General features: G+C 31.3%; 2 protein-coding genes across 2 annotated transcripts; both read right to left on the bottom strand.

Moving 5' to 3' along the window:
* Positions 1-990: 990 nt before the first annotated feature.
* On the bottom strand, positions 991-9,908 carry LOC148271593 (uncharacterized). The gene is made up of 8 exons (XM_088241194.1): positions 9,608-9,908; positions 9,279-9,522; positions 9,084-9,174; positions 8,874-8,999; positions 7,127-7,358; positions 4,040-4,292; positions 1,844-2,052; positions 991-1,149 (listed from the first exon to the last, which is right to left on the bottom strand). The coding sequence occupies exons 1-8, from the start codon at positions 9,682-9,684 to the stop codon at positions 1,041-1,043; spliced, it is 1,341 nt and encodes a 446-aa protein (XP_088097320.1). The 5' UTR covers positions 9,685-9,908; the 3' UTR covers positions 991-1,040.
* A 6,822-nt stretch (positions 9,909-16,730) lies between these two features.
* Positions 16,731-22,658, bottom strand: LOC148271592 (TD and POZ domain-containing protein 4-like). The gene is made up of 4 exons (XM_088241195.1): positions 22,315-22,658; positions 20,544-20,793; positions 18,826-19,026; positions 16,731-17,356 (listed from the first exon to the last, which is right to left on the bottom strand). The coding sequence occupies exons 1-4, from the start codon at positions 22,398-22,400 to the stop codon at positions 17,156-17,158; spliced, it is 738 nt and encodes a 245-aa protein (XP_088097321.1). The 5' UTR covers positions 22,401-22,658; the 3' UTR covers positions 16,731-17,155.
* Between the last annotated feature and the right edge of the window lie 78 nt (positions 22,659-22,736).

Below are 22,736 nucleotides of genomic sequence, written 5' to 3'. Positions count from 1 at the left end.
TCTCTTATCATTGGTTGATTCATACGAACTAGTGACGTCGTTCAAAGTAGTTCGTTTTTATTCAAATATTTTGTACTACATTTTCAAGAAACTTTGCCATATAATTTAATGCTCTAATTTTTACTGCGCGTAAGAAAACATTTTTTATATCCAATTTTCCGTAGGGCTGAAGTTCCTCATCATGGTAAGCTTAATATAAAAATAGTATGTAAGTGCTATTTATGTGCCTGTAATTTAACGACTCATGTATTGCAGGAGTAGGAAAAATATTGAATGATTCAAAATAAATACAATTATCTAAAATGTATTATTTTACAATGAAAAAGGTAGTTCGATAATAATCATTGACACAATAATAAATCAAGGCAGGTATGATAATTTTATTTTTTTATTGCCAAAAACAGCTGACACAATGCAGCTGCAAATCAAATATTTTTACAAATGGAAGTAAACAAATAAAAAAAGTATCATAATCAATATATTATCTAAACAACATAGACTCCGGGGGTATGTAGTTAAAAAAGAGTAGATTTTCATAGTGGAAAACTACTCTCTTGAAAATTGTCCAGGCTATTGATAATTTTATAGAGAATATGAAACATGTGTTTAGCAGATAAGTTAGTTTTTAAAAAGTAATCTCATTCGTGTTAGCTTTATAGAAGTTTTCTTTTTAAGTTTACGTATATTGTTTAGAAATTTTAATAATTACTATATGTTTTAATAATAATTAGATATAAGTTAGTATTAGGACATTCATTTATTATGTTTGTACTATTTTAAAACAAAATAATAATAATAATAAAGGTTAACTCATGTAATTACAAATCATTAGGACACAAACGACATTTATAATAATACATAAAACATACCCAAATAAAGGTGATCTGTCTGTGATCAGTACGGCAGAATACAGGTGGAAAACATTAAGTGTAATTTCTGATATAGTTATCCATAAAAAAATGTGAAATCAGGAAATATTAAAAGACAGTGTTTCTTACAGATACTTTATTACATTAAGTTTACATAATTGCCATAAAACATTAATACTGATCCTTTCCAAATAAGACTTTGTAGAATGTTGATATATCAGGAACTACGCTGGAGTTGCTGCTGGCAGGTAGAGTGGGGGCTGTAGTTCCTCGTGATGAACTGTCGAATAAAATACCAATAATTTAATCACCGGGTTTTAATTTCCATCACAATATCTATCTATTTTATGCAAATACAGATGAATGAGTAAGTTCAGTGTTTTCTTTTATTTGTTGATAGAATTTTTATATATCGTATTATCATCGCGATGATTTTTAAAAGTTTTGTAATTTTGAAATTACCCCGCCAGTGACGCACAATGAGTTTAATTCGGTGAGTTTTCCTGACATTTCAAAGGAGAACCCCGTACCTGTCAAATTCTTGGCAGGGCAACTGATATGTTGATTTTAAAGGTAGTCTACACTGCAATATCTCATTGTTTCTGGACTGGCATCTGAAGCGTAAGATTGGTCCCCTTATCTTCCTTGTAATAAAAATGATCTAGAAATGCTGCAATAACATTATTTTCAATCAAATAAATTATTGTATACCATGTAACTTTTTACTGTAATTATATCTATGTAAATAAGTGAAAATTGGTAAAAATGTATCTCCGACATTGTTAATAGGGACCATCGATATACATACGAGTATGTTGATATTATTATCAGAGCATTTGAGTCTGTAAAGTACATAATAATTATCTATGAATAGGGTATTATAAAAGTGAGATCTTCTTGTGCTACTTACAATAAAGTTTATCAGTAATAATGCTACATAATTTATGGTTTGACAATGGAACTTAGCAAATTACCTTGATTTGGAAGCGGGTGCTGGGCGCATGCTTGAGGACGGATTCCGAGGGTTGACGAGGAAGCAGTTCATGGGTTGTCCATCCAATTGCCTATTGTGATACACATCTACAGCCTTCTGGGCATCCTTTAGGGTCTTGTAGATCACTTCAGCCGTACCAGGTCTAACTAGACGAGATTCTAGGAGATCTCCAATATCTCCGAATAGCTCCTGCAATTTTTATACCAATGATATGATATTGTAACAGTAATTATTACAAAACAAGGTTTATTGATTCTCATTTAATGAAAAAAAAACTCATTGAGTTCTATAACCTGTGTTAAAATGATAATAAAATAAAAAACTTTGTTATTTGTGTTACACATAAAGGTTTATTCTATTGAACGAACACAAAAAAAGCCATCGCTAAAATTATATTAAAAAAGCCTAGACCTTACCCTTCAAATTATTTTTTTAAAGAACTAGATATACCCTCAATTGATGACATCTTAAAAAAAGGATCTATTATAATAACTTTCATAACATAACTTTCAAAGAAAAAAAACCCACTAATTTACAAGTCTCAAAACCCTAAATTTCCAAATAATTTCATTTTACATAGCTGCAATACAACTGCAGCTTTAAATTATCAAAATAATAATAATAATATTTGGCTGATTTATATAGCACCATTTTTAGCGCATTACAATTTTGTACGTAAACTTACATTCAGTTACATGCATATTATATTTTTTGATTTATAATTGAGGGAATGACAAACTAAAAAAGTGAGATTTTAGTTGAGATCTAAAATGACTGGGACTGTCGGTGATTTGCAAGTGTGAAGGCGATTGGTTCCAGGCAGAGGGGCCGGCGATGGCAAAAGTACGATCTCCGAACTTAGTGCTTGGGCAGCGCCTTTGACAAGTTTTCCTCTGCCTGAATCAAATATGCTGACCTACAAATATTTTTTTTTTGACATGTATTTTCTCTAATACAGTTATCAAGGTATCTCGGAGCCATTTCATGAAGGGATTTGAATACCGTCCAGCAAAGTTGGTATTTTATTATTCATACGTTGCGAAAAAAACTTTGTTAATCTTCCAGATATCTTAAAATCAATAGCAAATATTATTTTTTTTTTAATCTAAATAAATAATAAACACATGAGACCCATCCTATCCTGAATTCCATAGAGAAAAAAAATTGTGTATCTTTTATCAATTAACAATAATGTACATTCTTATTCTGAAAAACGGGGGTCAATGCTATATAAGCTTTTTACATCACTGCGACTTTTGTAGATCTTTTGGAAAGCAGTTACCTTAACTATTGATATTCGAATGTGGTACGTCCCTGAAATTGTTTTTCATTTGTGGTAATTTCGTAACATCCAAGTTAATATATAAATAAATGTTTTTCTGTGAATATGATTGTTTTGTTTCTTTTTACCTTATTTTAATATATATAAGTTTATTGAAAACAATAAACACGACAATTATATTTTATGAATGTCCCAGAGGCCGTAAAAAAAACAGATAAATGTCATTCGTACGTCAGTAGTAGTGTTTCAAAATGACACGTCAGTGGTTAAGGGTTAAAGAGCCGGGCTAATGAGTGGAGGACAAATGCTCTCATATTATTAAATCTCCTCCTCCAAGACCAGATCCTTGAAGAATCGGGCTATTAGGTGAGTACTCTCACATCTTTAGGTTCAACCTATGGCCCACTGAAGATGTGGCTTCTTTTGTCATATTAAGCATCATATTCACATAACATGTGTAAAGGAGTTTCATCCTAGCACTGCAGAACCAAAATCTAGAAGTTTAAGAGAGTCTAGCGAGGTTAGCAATTCGATCTGCTGGACACTATATGGCTGATAACCGTCACTTGGTTTCGGTTTGGTTTCATTAGATTGAAAGCACATTTTTGCAAGTACCCCTTATGTACATCTAAATAAAATAACATCAGATATTAATATACTCAAACAAAACAAAACTACACGAAGAAAGCAACATTAAAAAGATGCACTAAAATAAATAATTATGCATATTGATTTATTTTCAATGTGAATTTGCAGTTACCTCCATGGGCAAGTATGCCACAAATTTTGCTAATGTTATCAGATATTACTATTTGGAATAAAAAAAATCATCCCAATAAAAAGATAATTGTGATGTGTATTATTTTAAAATGGAGAAAATCCCATTATACTTACTTGAATGTCAGATGCCGTGACACTGCTCTGTAGGTTGCTAACTACAATCCTGTATCCGGAGGGTTGCGGCGGAGAGGGGTGGCGAGCCGAGGGAGGGGAGGAGGGACGCCGAGGGGCCCGATGTGAGGCAGAGGACCTCCCAGGACTCTCCAACCTGTGGCGAATGGTGGCTGATGGACGCTTCTTCAGTATGGATACGGGCTCTCCGGGACTACGATCACGTACATATGTGGCCTCATCTTGTCGGAATGTTCTGTAGAAGAAAATATTACCAAAACAAATATTATTAAATATAAGAAACTGCTACGAATGGCTATAGTAATAAAAAGAGCGATGAGCCATTAATTTTTTGCCATTATTATGTAAAATTGAATATTACACATCACGGTAACATCGGTTGTCGCTTTCCTTATTTTTTTAACCTTAATGTTAAAACAATACTTCAATAATATAGTTTTTTATTGTTGACTTCTCATCATGAACACTTGACAAACTTACTATTAGGCTCAATATTATTTTTTGTAAATTTATTGAAATCATTCTTAGTTGCTAGAATTTCACTTGTCCATGCGGTTTTTAGCTGCAAGACATTTGGCAATCTAGCTTCTATGTGTAAATGTTATCAACTATCAAATTATCTCATACCTAAATTTGGAAAATGGGGTCTAGAATTCCAACTGCCCATGCGCTCTGTAGCTGCAGGACGTGTTGTAATTTAACTTTTATTTTTGGAAATGATAAAAAAAGACACTTAATAGTTAATTTTTAAAATAATGTAAATTGGGACTAGATTTATAGATTTCTAAAGGCTAGTTGCATCTTGTGTCTATCTGTGATTGAAAACGAGGAACTAGAACCTCAACTGCTCTTGCGCTCTGTAGCTGCAAGACGTGTTGGGATTTTTTAACTGCATATTCAAAGTCACTAACCCTAAAAATGATAGTTTTGAGTTGAATATCATCAGGTTTTTGGAATAAGTTGGTAACCACAAATTTTTACAACAATTTATTAAGGTTTTGCCTTCCCAGCTAGTCGCTTATCCTTGAAGTTTTATAATTGTATTTAAATCTGATTAAATATTATATTAAGAAGTATCAGAGTTTTCATAAAAAATTTCAAGGATACTATCAAACCTAAACAAAAAAAAAAACCAAAACTCACTTGCGCCTAGAGTAAAATAAGGCCCCATGCCAAGGAATTTAGAAAAAAGTTGCGTAAATCCGAATTATTTGTTTTTCACGTGAAATTCAATAAAATCTCAACAAGCACGAATCACTAAAGGCATATAATTAATTAATTGACAGTTTAGGCAGATTTATATAATTTTTTAAGTATGAAAGTTTTCTTCATTAAAAGATTTTGTTTGTGTTTGGGTATGTAAAAAAAAAATAAAATAATATGTTATAAAGTACTTCTTTATCTTCTCCAAATGACATTTGAAGAATGTCATGTACAAAAATTGCAATTTCTGAAAATAGTGTTTTTCATGTTAGTGACATTTGCCTGAACAGCGACGATATATTATCTAAGTGGTGAAAAGACCCTAATCAAAGATATCTAATATCTCTTTTGTAATAAGCTTCCTCGTAAAATTTTCTTGTGGAATGTGCAATATATACAGTAATAAACATTTCAATAGCATACGTCCGTGTATTTCAACTTTATTGAATACGTGGCAAAGCAAAAGTCAAATAAAATTAAGTTCCTGGTGAGGGGGATAAAGCCGGATCTTAAAAGATGTGGCGCTACCCCTCCCCCCAAGATGCTGCGCTTTGATCCCTTGTTTTTTACTTTTGCCTTTGTGACCACGGCCCAGGCGTTGAAAAACACTGGCCTAGGTAAATAAATGTTTGTTACTTTTTAATTTTTTTGTTAACAAGTCAATTTAAAGGTCATTTTTCTCGAAATTATAATATTGTGACTCAGTTCTTTTCACCACAAAGATGTTAGACTATTTACGTCATTTGTTTTAGAAAAAACAAACATGTACATTCTCATGATTTTTGGGGCCATTTCGAAATCAAATCAGGGTAGAGTGAGGTTCGAACCTCGGACCTCTGATCCGTGAGTCCGCAACACTAGCCACTGAACCACAACCCGATTCACACTTTAATTACATTTAATCCATTTGATAAGAGAACAAACAAAACACAATTTTGTACTACTACCACCAAGCCATTTCCCCGTAGGGGTAGGCAGAAAGGATGGACCGCCACACTTGTCTATCCTGAAATACTTTCCTAGCTTCTTCCACATTCATACATCTGGTCATACATGCCCTTCGGTTGTGCCTGCTTTTGATGTGACCAGACTTGAGATTTTGATTTATCTGATCATGCCACGTCTTTCTTGGTCGTCCACGCTCGTCTTACGCTACCATTCATTCTGGCCATGTATATATATGTATATATATATATATATATATATATCTGTTTTACCATTATTTCGTCATCCATTTGTTCTACATGACCAAACCATATTAGTGACCCTTTTTTAATCTTATCAATTATACCTATCTCAGATTTGCGCTCTCGCATGATTTCACCATTCGTAACCCTGTCATACACTGATTTCCTACACATTCGTCTAAGTGATCGCATTTTGGACGCATTCACTTTGCTTTCATCCTTTCTCTGCCAGTTCCATGTTTCAATTCCATACTAAACCAATGCGGGACAAAAACCTCACTGTGCACTGCCAGTCTAGCTTCGATTGACATGTTTTTATTAGCAATTACTGTGCTGAGTGCGCTATTCATTTTGTTGCCCGAATTCACTCTCCTTTCAACATATTTTTCTACCCTTCCATCTCTTGTAAACATGCTCCCCAGATCACGATTTTGTACATGCAGAATACATAAGTAGTCCATTTCCAACTATTACGACCGCTATTATTGTCTATGGTCTAAAACATACTACTGTGATTTAGCTAATTCCATTATATCTAGATTTGTATTCAAACATTATATTTCATACAATACATTATTACCTTTTTTTAAAAAATAAAACGCATACCATCCCAAAAAGGATAATTTACGATATGAAATAAAGTTATGATAAAATACATAGGGGGATAACAGTGTATTACCTTTTTAAGATTCCTGCACTAGTGGGTGGTGGTTTGCGTGCTTCACTGTTCTTGGCAACAATTGTGATATTGTCAAACCCACTTTGTTTATTACTCAACACGGTTTTATCTCTCAGGGGTTTAGGGTTCCGGGTTCGAGCGATTAGGGGGAAGTTTGGTGGCGGCGGCAAATAATGATTGGCATTGTTATTTATAGATCTGACGAGTGGTTTTAAAGGTGATGGCATAAAGTCTGCATTAAAAAGGTCAACAGTTAGTTCACATATTCAAAAAAACACTTATTAATGAAGTCTGTTGAAACAATTGTATAATTACATAATGAAAACAAAAAGATTGATATATTTTGATGAAAATTTTCAATGCAGTTGAATGAATTTTTCGGCTAATAGCAATTTAGTTAGTAAACTAAAAAGCATATATCAATATTAAGTCTAATAATAATGAGGAAGTTCAGTGGTTTGATTATTTATTTTTATTTGTTAATAGACTATCATATATTTGTTAAAACCCCTGTATATGTCTATTAAATGACATATTACATTAATAATATACAGGGATTTTTACACTCTAATATTTCATAGTCCCTGGACTGGTACCTGAACTGTAAGACTGATCATCTTACCTTCATGAAACAAAAATGATCAAGATACACTGCGTTTGGTGTATAAGGTGTTTAAAGATATATACTAACTGTCATATATCTTTAAACACCGTATTACAGCTTCACTAGTTTGTGTTCGCTAGAATCCTGTACAACTTGTTGGTTCCGACCAGACTTGAGAGTGCTTCGGTGATATGGTGTCTGCACAAGGCGGGATACTTCTCATGTTGGAGAGGGTTCAGAAAAAAATTCTGAGGTATCTCTACATGAGGGAGAATGGTAGTTATTTATGGCTCTATTCCACCGCATTCCTCTCGGGCATGCTTGGGAACCAACAGTTTGCAACTTAGAAGGGATGGGTTCACACTGACCCATTTTTCAGATCGGTAAGAGGTTTTATCGAGAACTCAGCCATTTTAGAAAGAATAGTTTTTTATGTTCCTGATGGTATCTCTGACAGCATCAGCACGTTCTGTTTTACTACCCGGATTTCAGAACCAACCTGCCTCTGGTTATGCTGATTGGACGAGCAATCAGACAGCTGAACATTATCACTTTGGAGATTGACATCTTTCACATCAGTGAAACTATGTTTAAGAGGCGAATACTCTTGCTATTGGAGAGTACGATACCTTAATAATGTGGAACCATTGCTCAAGGGTTCCTGGTTTGATATGTTGCCCCAATATAATGCCTTAAATATGTTGTTATTTGTAATGTTATTTTGATCAAACAAATTAATTAGAATATACTGATAATGTCTATTATAATACAAATCATTTAAGCTCTGCAACGAAACATGCGGGATTAAAAATCTTCAATTTTGCAAATGCGGAGATCACAAATCAGCTGCGGGATTGGAAGCCGCCAATCCAGGAGTAATAAAAAATCATAAATTCTATCCTGTTATAAACCACAATAAATTATCAGAAAGCATAAAATCTCATCTCTTCTAAGTGGGGTGATGAAGCTTATCTCTTTTTTATTATGTTAATTTAATAAAAAAAATGGCTAGCAAATTGCGAGACTTGAGAAATTCAATACTAACAAGTTATACTAAAGTAAATCAGTATACTTTAATTTTATGTCTCATTGATTAAAGAGATTGTAATATTAATATAAACCGATTTAATGAATCACTCTCACCTTCCTCCATTGATACATCCATATCGTAACCAGTCAAGGGTATAGGGGAAGTTAGTTGCATAATATGTGATGAGCGAGGCGAGTATAGTGGGGCCGAATGAACTTGTCTGGTTAAATCTGTGAAACCTGAATAATAATAATTTTTTTCAAAATTAACTGAATATACGGTGTCAATTTCAGGTGTCAAATTACTGGTGAAATATCACATACCTCTATTAATCATTTTTTTCTGTTTAAATACCGAGGGATGTCTGTTTTTCTGTGTTATATGATTTACACCGATATTTCTGTTATTGCCAGCCTATAAAAACAGAAAACACATATAACCGGGTATTTGTAAAACACATAAAATAGCATTACACGTCTCAGTTAGTGGCTTTATAGATATTTTTGACGCTAGCTTACCCTGTTCATTCGAAGAGATTCCAATTTATACCGAGCATCTTTTTGCTTCGCCATTTCCGCCAATTTATCCCGCGCATCGGTGATTTTCGTTCTATTCTTAAGAATGATATTATTTCTTGCATCGCCGAGCACAGGATTTCTTTGAGTATTTATAAATCCTCCTCTTTTAGACGGCAAAACTTTTTTATTAATTGGTGACACGACTGGTTTGAACTGTTGCCTTGTCAAACCAGCTTGCCGAATTCTGTGATAAGTGATAAAATGGTGAATAAATATTAAAACAATACATGGAAAAAATAAAATATATTCATAATAATCAAATGACTTACCCTCCTCTCCCTCTACGGGCTTGAGGGATTCGTTTTTTACGAATAATATCGTCCAAACTAAGCTCAACAGACGCCATACTTGTCAAACTTTTGATAATTTATCATAGACAAAAGAAAAATCTTACGCTTCAACAATCTTAGCAAAACATTTTATTATCAGCTGTTTATTTTATTATTATAAAAGTACATTGAGTACACCCACAAACTTTTTATTGAAGGAATTATTATTATTTCATGTTTATTATTCCTACTCTTCTTCTTTTTTTGTGGATCTTTTCAACTCGGTGTTCTAGCCAGTGATGCACTTTTTTTTTTTTCATATGCACGACGTGCGTATTTTTACGTTTATTTTATTTTTTAACTTTTTGTGCGTAACATAAATTCTACATTGGCGGGCCTATTGCTAAATGGCAATTCCGACAAACCAATAAAATAAAAGTGTTATTAGTTATTATTATAATTTTAGCTTCAAAACACGTTCATTAGATATATTCTCTAGACTAAAAAACTAGACACAAAAATAGAAAAAACAGCATTCGTATATAAATTACTTTAAATCAATGATAGTACTCAATGCGAAAAGGGAATAAAGAGGAAAGGAAAATGGATTAAGGAAGAGAAATGAGAATTTCTTCAGATGAATTGTGAATGGGTGATTTGAGAATTAGTACGGAGAGTTTTACCATCAACTGATAACCATGGAAATTTTTCATACAGGTAAATAGGAGCGTTAGGACTATGAAGTAAAGTCAACAAAAGTGAGGGGGAGTGATAGTATCTCCCCTGTCTAATTTTGAGATATTTCAGTTGCCTACGATAATCAGAAATGTGATCATATTTCCTATGACCAAAGTAGTAAAGTGTTAGTAAGTTTTATAATATAGGTATTAAATTATATTATAAAAGTAAGTATGTTTAAATTAGTATCTAATATGGCAGTATCTAAAACTTATTTACAAATTAATTCCATTAGTTGCAAGATATCTACACAAAATTTTATATACAGGCGTATTGAGTGAGGACAGGAGAGTAATAATATTGGTAGGGGGTGGAAAAGTCTGAAAGGAATTCAGGATAACAATAATTTATTGGGTATCCAAAATAAATCTTCTTCAAGCTAATACATGGCAGAAACCCGGACATGGATTCTGAACAAGTGAGTACCATTGCAGCAGTGTCAAATGCGCATTCTACATATAGAGGTTGTTTCAAACTTTTATAGAATCACTTAGGAGAACCAAGGATTTTTCGTAACATTTGGTTTGAGACAGAAAAAATATTTACCCTTGGCTTGGGAGAAGGCTAACCGGTATTCTTGCCATGTGCAAAGTTGCTTCTCCTGTATCATAACAAGTATTATCCCTATTACCATATTATTTAATTTATGTAGATTGGAGTCGGAATAATAATTATTTATTGTATTATTTAACACTTTTAATTGAAAAATTTATTTTAAATAATGCTCACGCCTAAAAAAATAAGCTTGATGTATCTATTAATCAAGCATCAAAACAAGTTTGAATTGGGTTGTGGTCCTGTGGCTAGAGTCTCGGATTCACGGATCATAGGTCCATGGTTCAAATCCCACTCTACCCCAACTTGATTACCATTTTCTGATAGTGAGTTATTTACAACTCATTGAAAATGGTCCTCAAAATTAATGTTTAGGTAAATCATAAAAATGTAAATATTTTTTTATTTATTAAAAAAAGTTTTCTGAAGGAAAAATTTACATTGTGCTCTATTTCAAAAGATGGCTCACTTAATTGATTATTATGGATTATAAAAATAGTGTGATTTTTTTTCATACATTAAGTCAAGTTGTGTTCTGCTTACGTTCCAGTGAGAAAGGGAGCGAGCAGAATTGGAACCAGTAACATGAAGCGTTATATAATATTGGTAGCATGATGTTCACTGGGAATCAAACTTCAGTAAACTCTACAAAGAATATAAAGAGTGAGAGAAATAGGATTATTGCGATTGAATACAACATTCAATAAATTAATATTTTGATTTCAAATTTATCAAAAGGCAATGTGTAAAATTAAACATTCATGTTATATTTTAATTCACTACTTTATACTCCTGATCAGGAGGTCCACAGTTCGGAGTCCACTATATCACAGCTTGTTTCCAATTTTATAGCACGGTTATTTACGACAAAGTGAAAATGGTTCCAAAATTAAAATATTTAGGTAAATCGTAAGAATGCAAATATTTATTTTAAAAATTAAAAAAGTATGATCTCAAAATACAGCTAGGCATAATGGCAACCAGTAAAACATGCAACATGCCACGAGGCTTGTATCATACTGAATGTGTTGAAGACCACTCAACTCAAATCTGTTCCTAAATTACATATGTTTCTTGCACATCTAGTTCATAATACATCGTACATATGACTTCTAGTATATAATTTAGTTTAATTAAGTTTTTTTCATCAATACCATAAAATCCCCTGTAAGAACAACTGAACAACATGCAACAAATAGTTACCTCATATGTTTGGTTCGACTGCAGAGTGATTAAATAAAACGCCTTTACAAGGTGAATTATTGTTTTATTTGAAAAAGCAAAATCGTGCTATTTTATAATAACTGTACATTAATAATGTACATGTAATGTAGGTATACATTTTGAAAAATTTCACTCGAAACATTTATTTAAAAAAGACAGATAAAACTTTGACCAATAAGATGGTAAATAACTTAAAATTTAACTGTAATACTTAAAAGGAGCCTAAAACTAGTGAAACAAACTTAAATTTGTACAACTATTACATTTTTAATATAAATTTAAGTTCGAATTCTTGGATTGCTTTATCACAAGCAAAGGTTCAAATAAAAATAAGTGTTTTGGAAGTAATATAATATATATTTTCCATATTTTTATATTCATATTTTCTATACTCACTGAATGTCACAATATAATGTTCCTTTGTCTAAAAGGTAGGTATTTAAAATAAAAATGATAATAATATTCAATCAAAATATAGTCTGGATCGGAATGAAAGACTAATATGTCTTGTGTGGTACAAACATTAGCTTATTAATAATGTACCTAGCCTACATATTTTATTTATAATAAAAGCTTTTAAAGTATACAATAATTGTGAGAAATGGGTGCCATTGGAAGAAATTTCATTTGTGACAAAGAGGTACAATATAAAAAAACTATGTAGCTGGAATATCATAATATAGCTATAATGATAATGAAATAAATATATTGTTAGATTCTCAATTCGCAGATGCATTAAATAGTTCTAAAAATAAGTTAGGTAATTAAATCAAGACATAACATAGGTAAGTTATTTTTAAAACTTGGGGACAAAAGTGGGGACACAGTTTACAATATAAATTTTTAATGAATACTAGTATTATAATATTTGACTGTAGCCACCTTTTAAGTATTAAATCACAATGCCAGTGAATGAGGCTACAAAGTCTGATGAATAAATATAAAATTAACTCTAATTTGAAATTAGGAAATCAAATTGTAAAAAGGTTTTCTGATGATGCAGCTGATGTCACCGAATTCAAGCCGCACCGGCAGCCACCGTGCATAGGAATGAAGTGTATGCAGCGAAACGAGTTAGCGGCTCTTTCATATCCCATCCGGTGGGCACTCGGTTGGAAAATATTAAAACGGTGGAGGGGTTCCAACTTTTATATCACCTAACAGGCGCCTTTTTACGTTGAGTGCTTGGAAAAATACAGGAAAAGAGTGAGGAGCCAGTACGATTCCCATACCTTAAAGAGCTATCGTGTAAGATTTTGAACTTTGTATATATATGCGAAAAATAAAACATTGATTGAAAACAGTAAATACTCTATATATCTATGTTCCGACTATTATATGATTTCAAATTAATTTCAGTTAATAAATTAGATGGTAAAGCTGTGTAAATTTTAGATTTAGATGAAAAAAACATTTCAAATTAAATACTTCAATATTAATACTGATAAAGAGATTAGAAAATTCATCTTAAAAATGCAAGTAACTGAAATAATCAAAGAATTCTAAAGTACCTATGTTAGAAAAAATGTTTCATTTCCAAATGTCCGAAATTTAGATAGGTAATGATGTCAATGCTCCAATTGTCTAAATGTGGCATGTTTTTTATCACATTATTAAATAATAGATCATTAACATATATTTTATTTTATTTTCTAAAGCAATAGAAAATAAAAATTTCCTATTTGTTAAGTCTACATATTAAAATACTGTTTACTTTTTGTGTTTCACAATGCTAAATTAAAATAATAATGTATTATATATATTTTTTCACTTCATCTAATCATTGAAAAGAAAATGGAATCAATTAAAACAATGAATCGGGAGTTGCTATAGTCTTAATAATTGAAGACGTGAGTGGATAAAGGTGTTATATGTAACAAAAACAAAAAGCAGAGATATCTGGGGTTAAAGATTTGAACACCAATACAATTATTGATAAAATACCACCTTCATTTGCTCTCAACATTTGTTTTCTGCTACTTTTTGATAATGTAGTTAGCTTTGTGTGAAAGTGATGTACATAACACCTTCATCCATGTTTTAAAAAAAAGTACATTTTTAAATAAATGAAACATAACGCCTTCACTCATTCATGTCTTCAATTATCTATAGGGTTTACTACTGCCTTGAATATTTTTTAAAAGGTATCAAAAATGAATGACTAGTTTGACTAGACAGTTTAATACTTTTAAAATGCAAAAAGTTTTTTATAGTACATTAAATACATTTATTAAAAAAAAAAAGTAGCTTTAAAATTATTTTATAAAATTATGGCTGTATTAGTGCAGCAAAATATCAATGATAATTATACATGTGCCTTGAGTAAGCTAAACTTTAGGCAAATACAGAATAATTACAATTCATCATATTAAATCTACAAAATTTAAACATTAGTAACAATTCAACAACTCTTACATAACAATGAAATTCACAGTAGCAGTAAAATCTAAATTCTACTTATAAATTAGAACAAAATTACAAAAATTCATTCACATTAGATATTTTTTTTATTAGGAAGATTTAAAATTTACATATACAAATCAATGCGATAGTAAACAGAACCTTTCAATTAAAAAAAAACATACACACATCATATTAAATTTTACAAGTCATCAAATACAAAGTGTAATTTGAATATTAGGAGTTAAATTTGTTAGAATCCAAGGTACATTTTCACATCAGAATAAATAGGTACATTTTTTTTCTTTAAAAGCTATTTTAATAAACATATCATTCACACGATTCATTAACTTTGGTTTGATTTAATATGTTGTGAAAAAAGAATTGTTTATATCTGAGGAGCTATACATATATATTATAATGTCCAAAACTCTAGTGGTTTTGCAAAGAAAAGGAAATATTACCAAAAGTTAAAAGAAACAGGCACGGAAGACTTTACGTTTATAGTGTCATATTCAATATTTTTTATTGGGTATCGATAATTATTGATGTTCAAACACTAATTTGAAATTTACCCGTGACTTATTTATTGGTAAATTGTTATATGAGTGGATCAATAAAATTTCATGCAAATTGGTAAAAGTCTGTGTATACTTATCAAAATGTGTATGTTACTATGTAATCAAATAATCACTTAGTCTAGTTTATAATACTAATGTAATTAACCAACACGAGATGAACAATAAATTCTAAGGAGAAAATAATTGTCACAAGGAGGGTCCTATGATTTTTGTGATAGAACAGTGAAATAATAAATTAATTTATATACTTGTAATATTGTCAGGATTCTGAAATACATATTTATTCTATAAATTTTAGAAAAATTAGATTGATTCATAACTAGCATCAAAGAATCTTTGTTTAAATAGCAAATAAAAATATTTCATAATTTAAAATTACAAAAAAAATAAATTTAACCAGCAGTTTTATTTGAATTGTTGATTTGTAATAAGATTTTAACTTCAAAAGTGCAATATCTCACTACTTGCAAATTTTTAGTTACCAACTTTTCCAGAAATCTGACGATATTATTACGAAAATAAAAAGTTCTTTAAGCATTAATAATTTTTTAAAATATGGAATAACAGAAAAATTAAACAACTTAATATGTGCATAATATAATTTTGATTTTAAATGAAATCGACCAAGTCATGACTTTTTTCTCACTTTAAATTCTATATCTTGGTTAAAATTGGAAAGACCTTATACTATCTAATTGGAAAAGAAATATAATGTTTTCGGACTAAAGCTACACATTTAAAATTTCCATATTAAATAAATACATATAAAAAAGCAAAATCTCACTAACATTATTTGCACAATAAATAATACTATTTGGTGTTTATTATAATTACGTAGTTATACTATATTAGGGAATTTTTATTATTTCAGACTTAAGATTGAAATCAATATGTACTACAGCGATTCATCAATAAAAAAATTTCATTAGTAAAACAAATAAAAATCTTGATTTAAGAAATAATGGAAAGTCGCCGTGCCATAGGGAAAAAACCAGTTGATTCGGTGTATATTAATGTTATGTTAAGTTATTGTTTCGTTATGTGACAGTATAAGAGTGATTCTTCAATATTTGTATTTGAAATAATTTTACATAGAGTGAAAATGTATAACCATTATTATTTCAATAATATTGTGTAATGCACATAATAATTCAGATTTTCACTAAATTAATTAATTCCAATTTAATTTGTACACAAAAGAGATTTTAATAATGGCATTTAAAATCGTCAAAATATAACAAAAACAAAAAAATGGTTATAAACTACAAAATTGGAAGAAAGACTACATACTTATATTTAATACAGCTACAGATAATACAGAATAAAAGTTAGGTACATCAAAATAAATATATTTTTCAAACTTAATCATGTTATAAGATTATTTGACTTGGCAGATATAAAATATCAAATAAAAACAAACTATTATAAATTAACTTTGGTTATGAATACATAAAAATATCTATGCCTTAGAGGATAAATCATGGGAGTCCACTTTTTGCCGTTTCGAAGTTAAAAATGCAGAAATTATGGCAATACATTATTTTCTATGTGAATATTATACCAAAGTCCACGTTTGTCATAAAAATGTTTTTTTAAGTTGAAATAAAAATCTGAAGCCGTAGTCCCAGATAAGGTATTTAACATGTATTTTTACTATCAAAAAAATCATCATTTTACACAGAAAGTTCCTTATATATTGAAATTATCCCATTTGGTTCAAAAGTTACCATCTTTTGAAAATCACAAAATCTTGTTTTCTAAATATATAGAAACCAGAAAGCAGTCATAAAAATTATGTAATCATAGAATAATACATTGTATATGTTATACACTAGAAACGGAGACACACATGAATATATTTTAAAGATCATCTCCACAATATCATTAAAAGAAAAACCTTGACAGTTAGATATTATTTAAAATATATAATATAAAGGTACATGTTCGCATTGTCTTGTTATATTAGGTACAAATAACACTCGTGTGAAAAGCTGAAGACATTAAAAAAGTGAATAAAATTCTAAATAGTTTAGAAATCAAGTCGATATACTCATGATTCATCTTGGGGGTCTTGTGAGTAGTAGAAGTTGACGGCTCGGTTGGCGTCGCAGTCGGCAGCGAGAGCTATACGGTTCAGCTCATCCAGAGAGACATGAGGACCGAGAACATCTCGTAGACGCGCCAGGCAATCATTAAGGCGAGAGCGATCGATGGATATCTCTTCAACACTGCTACACTCTGAGTTTGAGCCCTGAGAAAAATTAACAATTATTTTATAAACCAAACAAAAAAAAATACTTGGGGTTTTGAACAGCTATCTTTCCCCGGGTTTTACAAATCTTGGATAGAGAAGATTTAAAATAAATGTTAGTGTAAGTGTGTCACCAGACACCAAACAGATAAATCATGAAGCTAGAATGAGGAACTTCAGCCCTACGGAAAATTGAATAAAAAAAATGTTTACGCGGGGTAAAAATTAAAGCATTCAATTGTATCGAAAATTTACTTGAAAGAATTCCGGTATACAGTAATTCAACGGACCAATAGGAAGAACCGTCAAGACGTCACACTCGTAGTAATTTCATAAAAACAAAACATTAAAAAATCATAGCACTGATAATACAATAGATAAAAATTTTAATAAAAAATATTTGGCTTAGTTTAATAGTCTAACAACAAATATTGAAAAAAAAACCCACTGAACTTCCTCATTATGTAAATCTTTTAGCATATGATCATTCCATGTGCGGTCCCTAGTTGGAGCATATGGTATTCACAAAGAGCCTACATGCATCTTTATCGGCTGCCAACTCCTTTGCGTCCTCCCAAGTCAGGTTCTCGTATTGAAGTTCTGACATAAACTGCCGACGGACAATCAGCAATAGACGTCGAGAACCTGATGCCTTGTAAAGTAGCCAAGCGTGGTTAAGGCTCTCAGGAGGCATTCACAGTATATGGCCTAGCCAATCGTATCGCCTCTGCTTGACGACAGTTGTCCCCGGAATTTGCTGTGTCCATTATCTTATTACTCCATTCTTCACAAAGTCAAACCACCGCACACCCAAGATTCTTCTGAGACACCTAATTTCAAAATTCATGCTGTTTTGGGTCTTTGGTGCCCTGAGGTGCCACTATTCGCATCCGTAGAGTAGTTTTTTTATATTTTATTCTGTATACTTGATTGAAAATCTGTTCTTTTTTAGTTATTTTTTAGTTATTAGATGTGCGATATGAATAATATTAATTTAGGTAGTATACAAAAATTAATTAAATAATAATAATATAATAATATTAATTAACCCATTGCAACACAAAGCCGGCGAATCGCCGGCTAAGGTCGATTTGTCACTAACTCACAAAGCCGGCGATTCGCTGGTTTGTCTTTGAAGTGATTATTTTTACATTAAAACTGAATGACAATAACTTTATTCATAAAAATGACATAAATAAGTAAATTTCGTTTACTGATTTCATAATAAAATGTAATAAGCACAATTTGTTTCACATTATTTATTACAAAATATTAATTTAGTCTTAATGTTATTGTAATAAAAAATGTGACAAAATAAATAGTGTGTTGTATGAAGAAATTATGTTATCTTTATTAGTGGTGCAATGGGTAAAGAAAGAAAGAAGAATGGGAAGGAGAAAAGGGAAAATGTATAATCTTGTGATTTTCTTTTCTTAATAGGAAAAAAGTTTTGGAATAATAGTACTCACATCATCTATGGCTGTACTTTCCAGCAGGGCCTGGAGAGCCTCCTGGTCCAGCCCTTCCTCCCAGAGGCGGGGACGTGTGGCAGCAGGGGCGGAGGCGGCGGCCGTAGTGAGGATCTCGCCTTGCAGGGGGCGCGGGAGCTCGGAGAACTGTGTGCAGCTCAGCATACCCGAGCGGGATATTATGTACCTCACACAAGCCTCCTGAATCACACATTAAGGATGAGTTAACCGACGATGGTTATGTAAAAAACACATAGAATCACACGTAGAAGATTAATTGATGGATTTTGGATGAGTAAAAGACCGAACATAATTTTGCCAAACCACAAAACTACTTAAACTGAAATGAGTAAAAAAATAAAAAAAAATAAAACAACTTTGTTTTTAACCACTAATTTTTTGTGTAATGAACTTGCATTAAACTTTACCTAAAATATGGATAGAAAATTGAATACATAGTTATATGAATCAACTCTGAAAATCGAAGTGCTTTAAATACAGATTTTACAGGGAATGCTTTTTCCATCTATGCAATAACTTTTTATTTTTATTTTTAACTTAAAAAGGGAGCATAACTGTACCTAAACCTTTATCATTGTAAAAAAAGATTTATAAGTTGACAACAATTAAACATGATGTTAATATTTCAAATAAAAAAGGAAAAATGTTTTTTTGTGGGTTTTCTAATGCTTGAATATTTAGATAATCGTTTCAGTATTGGTTATTTGAATATTCAAATGGTATATTCACGTAGTTTAAAATTTGTAAAACGTAAAAAGTCACGCTAAACTCTTTCCATGTCTTTAACATTAATCCTAGAATACAGTGACCATAATATTATTATTATTAACTGAGTTGTATTAGACTCGACTTCGCACTAGGACATTTGTAAAGACTGAATATCCTGTATTCTTTGTAACAGAAATATCAAGGTTCTCATGCTTTTACTGAATATGTTTTGAATATATTAGTGGGATTTCAAGGCGAATCATACATTTCCTGTACGCAGACAATAGATTGTCAAAACATTCAAATAACTAATAACAAACTGCTGATACGAGCGGATATAAAATCGCCGAGAAACGCGGAATTAGTACACGACCTTAAGATCCCACTGGGAAGTAAAATTAACACTCACTAGACAATAACAACATATAAGTGGTAGCATCTTTAGTTAGTCAGTTACGACATGCAGTTCATACAGTCAGTTCAGCTTCAGTCGGTTCCATCATGTAGTCAGATAGTTCAGTATTTACGCAGTTACTAACTAACATAAAACGTTTGCATAGATAATCTTTCTATCACTCTGTTTATACGACATGTAATATACATGCATCAAAGCACATCATCATTTTTTCCAGTCACCTCCAACTAGGTAGGAGCTCCCATGCATCCTCAAGCATTAAATCCTACACATTTAATAAAGCAAACTTGTTTTTATTTGATAGACTACCTAAGTCTGATATCTATGTAACTTTTTTAGGGTGAGAATTGTTATACCTGAAAATAATGGAATTCCAGATGCGGCTGAATGCAAAAATTTTGCATTTTTCAACACTGAGATTTTTCAACAATATTTTTTAAAACTAATTGTACAAAGCATTCATTTGATATTAAATAAATAAAACAGAAGTTTAGAAAATAGTCTGCAATTTTCACTTCATGATTTTAGTGTAAAATGAGTTAGAAAATAATAAAAAAAAATTAAAGAAATGTACCCTCAAATGTCCCGCATTGTACTGGTCAGCAATATTGAGATAATAGAATGTTGTGTCTTTATCCAAGTGCCGTGTAGCTATTGCCTTCTCACACGTCTGCTTCATGGTATCCAGTTCATACCTATCTCCGAGTAACACCAACTCGATGAGCTGCTCTCCTGTAGCAATTCTGGTGTCCAGTTTCCCAGTGTATAGATAAGCGAGAAGTTTCCGGAAAAGTGCTGGGGTTGTGTCATAAATAACTATTCGCCTAAAATGTAATATATTCAATAAACATTAATATATTTTCAGACAGTTTTATACAGATTATTTATTCTGATAATTAACAAAACAAAAGTACAATTTTGTCAAGTCATTATAGAATGAAGCAGTGATTAAAACTGCGCAACCCGTAAGTAAATAACTTAGCATGTAATAAGCGAAAAACTATCATTGCCTGGAGATAATAAAAAAAAAAAATATATTTTAGTCATTATTTACACAAATATTTTAATTTTAAGACCATTTCTAAAAGTCCTAAATAACTTGTGCAGAAAAATGGGAATCAAGTTGTGGTAGATCGGGGTTCAAATCTCAAACCTTGGATCCGTGAGTTCAGAACACTAGCAAGAAACCACACTTTAGCTATATTCTGACAGGCTCATTAATGAGTGCAGTCATCTTCCGAACCAAGTCGAGGGACAACTGTAGGAGTGTAGCTGATAGATTTGGATCTGGGGATGTTAACTGCATCCTCAGTGATGAGAGAACGACGAAAGAGAAAGAGGAATATATATTATATTCATATATATACAGTCGAACTTGGTTATAACGATCATGTAAATAGCGAGATCTCGGATGTAACGAGGAAACATTCATTGGCATTTTAGTTTATGGTTTTCTTCATACATTTATTTTTACGGACATACCGAACAAAAATATTGTCAAAAATTGAGCAAAAACTCTTCAGTTGTTTAAAAACATAATTTTAAAAATAAGAACCGGAGGATGCCGCTGGGCATCAGGATAGGATGATTTTTATGACACTATGTATGTGTCTAAGCACCTAATTGGTGTTTTCGCCGACAACATTGAAAAAATATCACACACATGTTTAAAATTGCATGTAAAAAACCCAAACTTTGTGAGCCCAGTAAGTACGGCTCAGCACCACATTACAATTTGCAACTTTTTTTAGTTTATGAATGACGCCCTTATTTCGGGGGTTTTCATAACGCTTTCCAGTTTTTAAAAATGTTTTATGGTCAGTGCATATAAACAATACGAGTGATGTCAGATCAGTTAAAAATTAATCCTTGAATAATAAACATGTCTACTAACAAGAGGAAGTGTCACTCAATTCGTGAAAAAGTGGCAATCATTTGTGAAATAGAAAGTGGAGCAAAAAATCTTGAGATGTGTAAAAAATCTTCTTATCCGCAGTGTTATTATGGAGAAATAAGAATGTTTATTTATCTACATTCTAAATTTAAAAAGTAGTATGTTTGTAAGCATTTATTATAATTGTCCTTAATAGTTTTATTCTTTGAATTATCTGTATGAACTATACGTATATTTATTTGTTTACTTAGTGACAATATGCAATGGCGATTGGATTAAAAAAAAACTTTCTCTGGTATAATGTGTAATGCTTATAACGAGCAAATTCAGTCGATCCCATCTTCCTCATAATAGCAAAGTTCAATTGTATTTATAAAATGGTCTGATTTCAAAGTCTTTAGGTAGGTGTTTGGCTTTGTTCCGATAATTTTTGTAATTGAATAGTACATGCCTGTGGATAGCTTCCTTCATTCCCGATTGCAACGCCCTCCTGAACCCAATCACTCGTGCTGCTACCACAACTCGGTGAGCCTTCATTATAACACTTCCATTCTCGGCTACAGTACCACATGATACTTCTTTCACAGAGTATTGTCGCTAATATTTCCAGTTGAGCTAGCTTGCATGGCTGAAAATAATTGTCAAATAATAATATTAGAAATTTATCAATAACAGATATATTTGTGACATTACAAAAGATCATATTTACCTTGTAATTTAAGATAATAAGAAAGCAGAAAATATAATATTTGCTACAAACAACTATTGCGAGAGTTTGAATGTAGTTAGGTAAGTTTCAATTTAACCTTTATTGGAGCATCAAATTAGCGTTTTTAAAATAATTACTTCACTATTTAAATAAAACATAATATA

The sequence above is a fragment of the Micrasema longulum genome, unplaced genomic scaffold, assembly GCF_059751315.1.
Source record: "Micrasema longulum isolate JH-2025_06_02 unplaced genomic scaffold, ASM5975131v1 h1tg002776l, whole genome shotgun sequence".
In the NCBI taxonomy this organism is placed as follows: domain Eukaryota; kingdom Metazoa; phylum Arthropoda; class Insecta; order Trichoptera; family Brachycentridae; genus Micrasema; species Micrasema longulum.
This window is presented reverse-complemented; position numbering and strand designations above follow the sequence as displayed.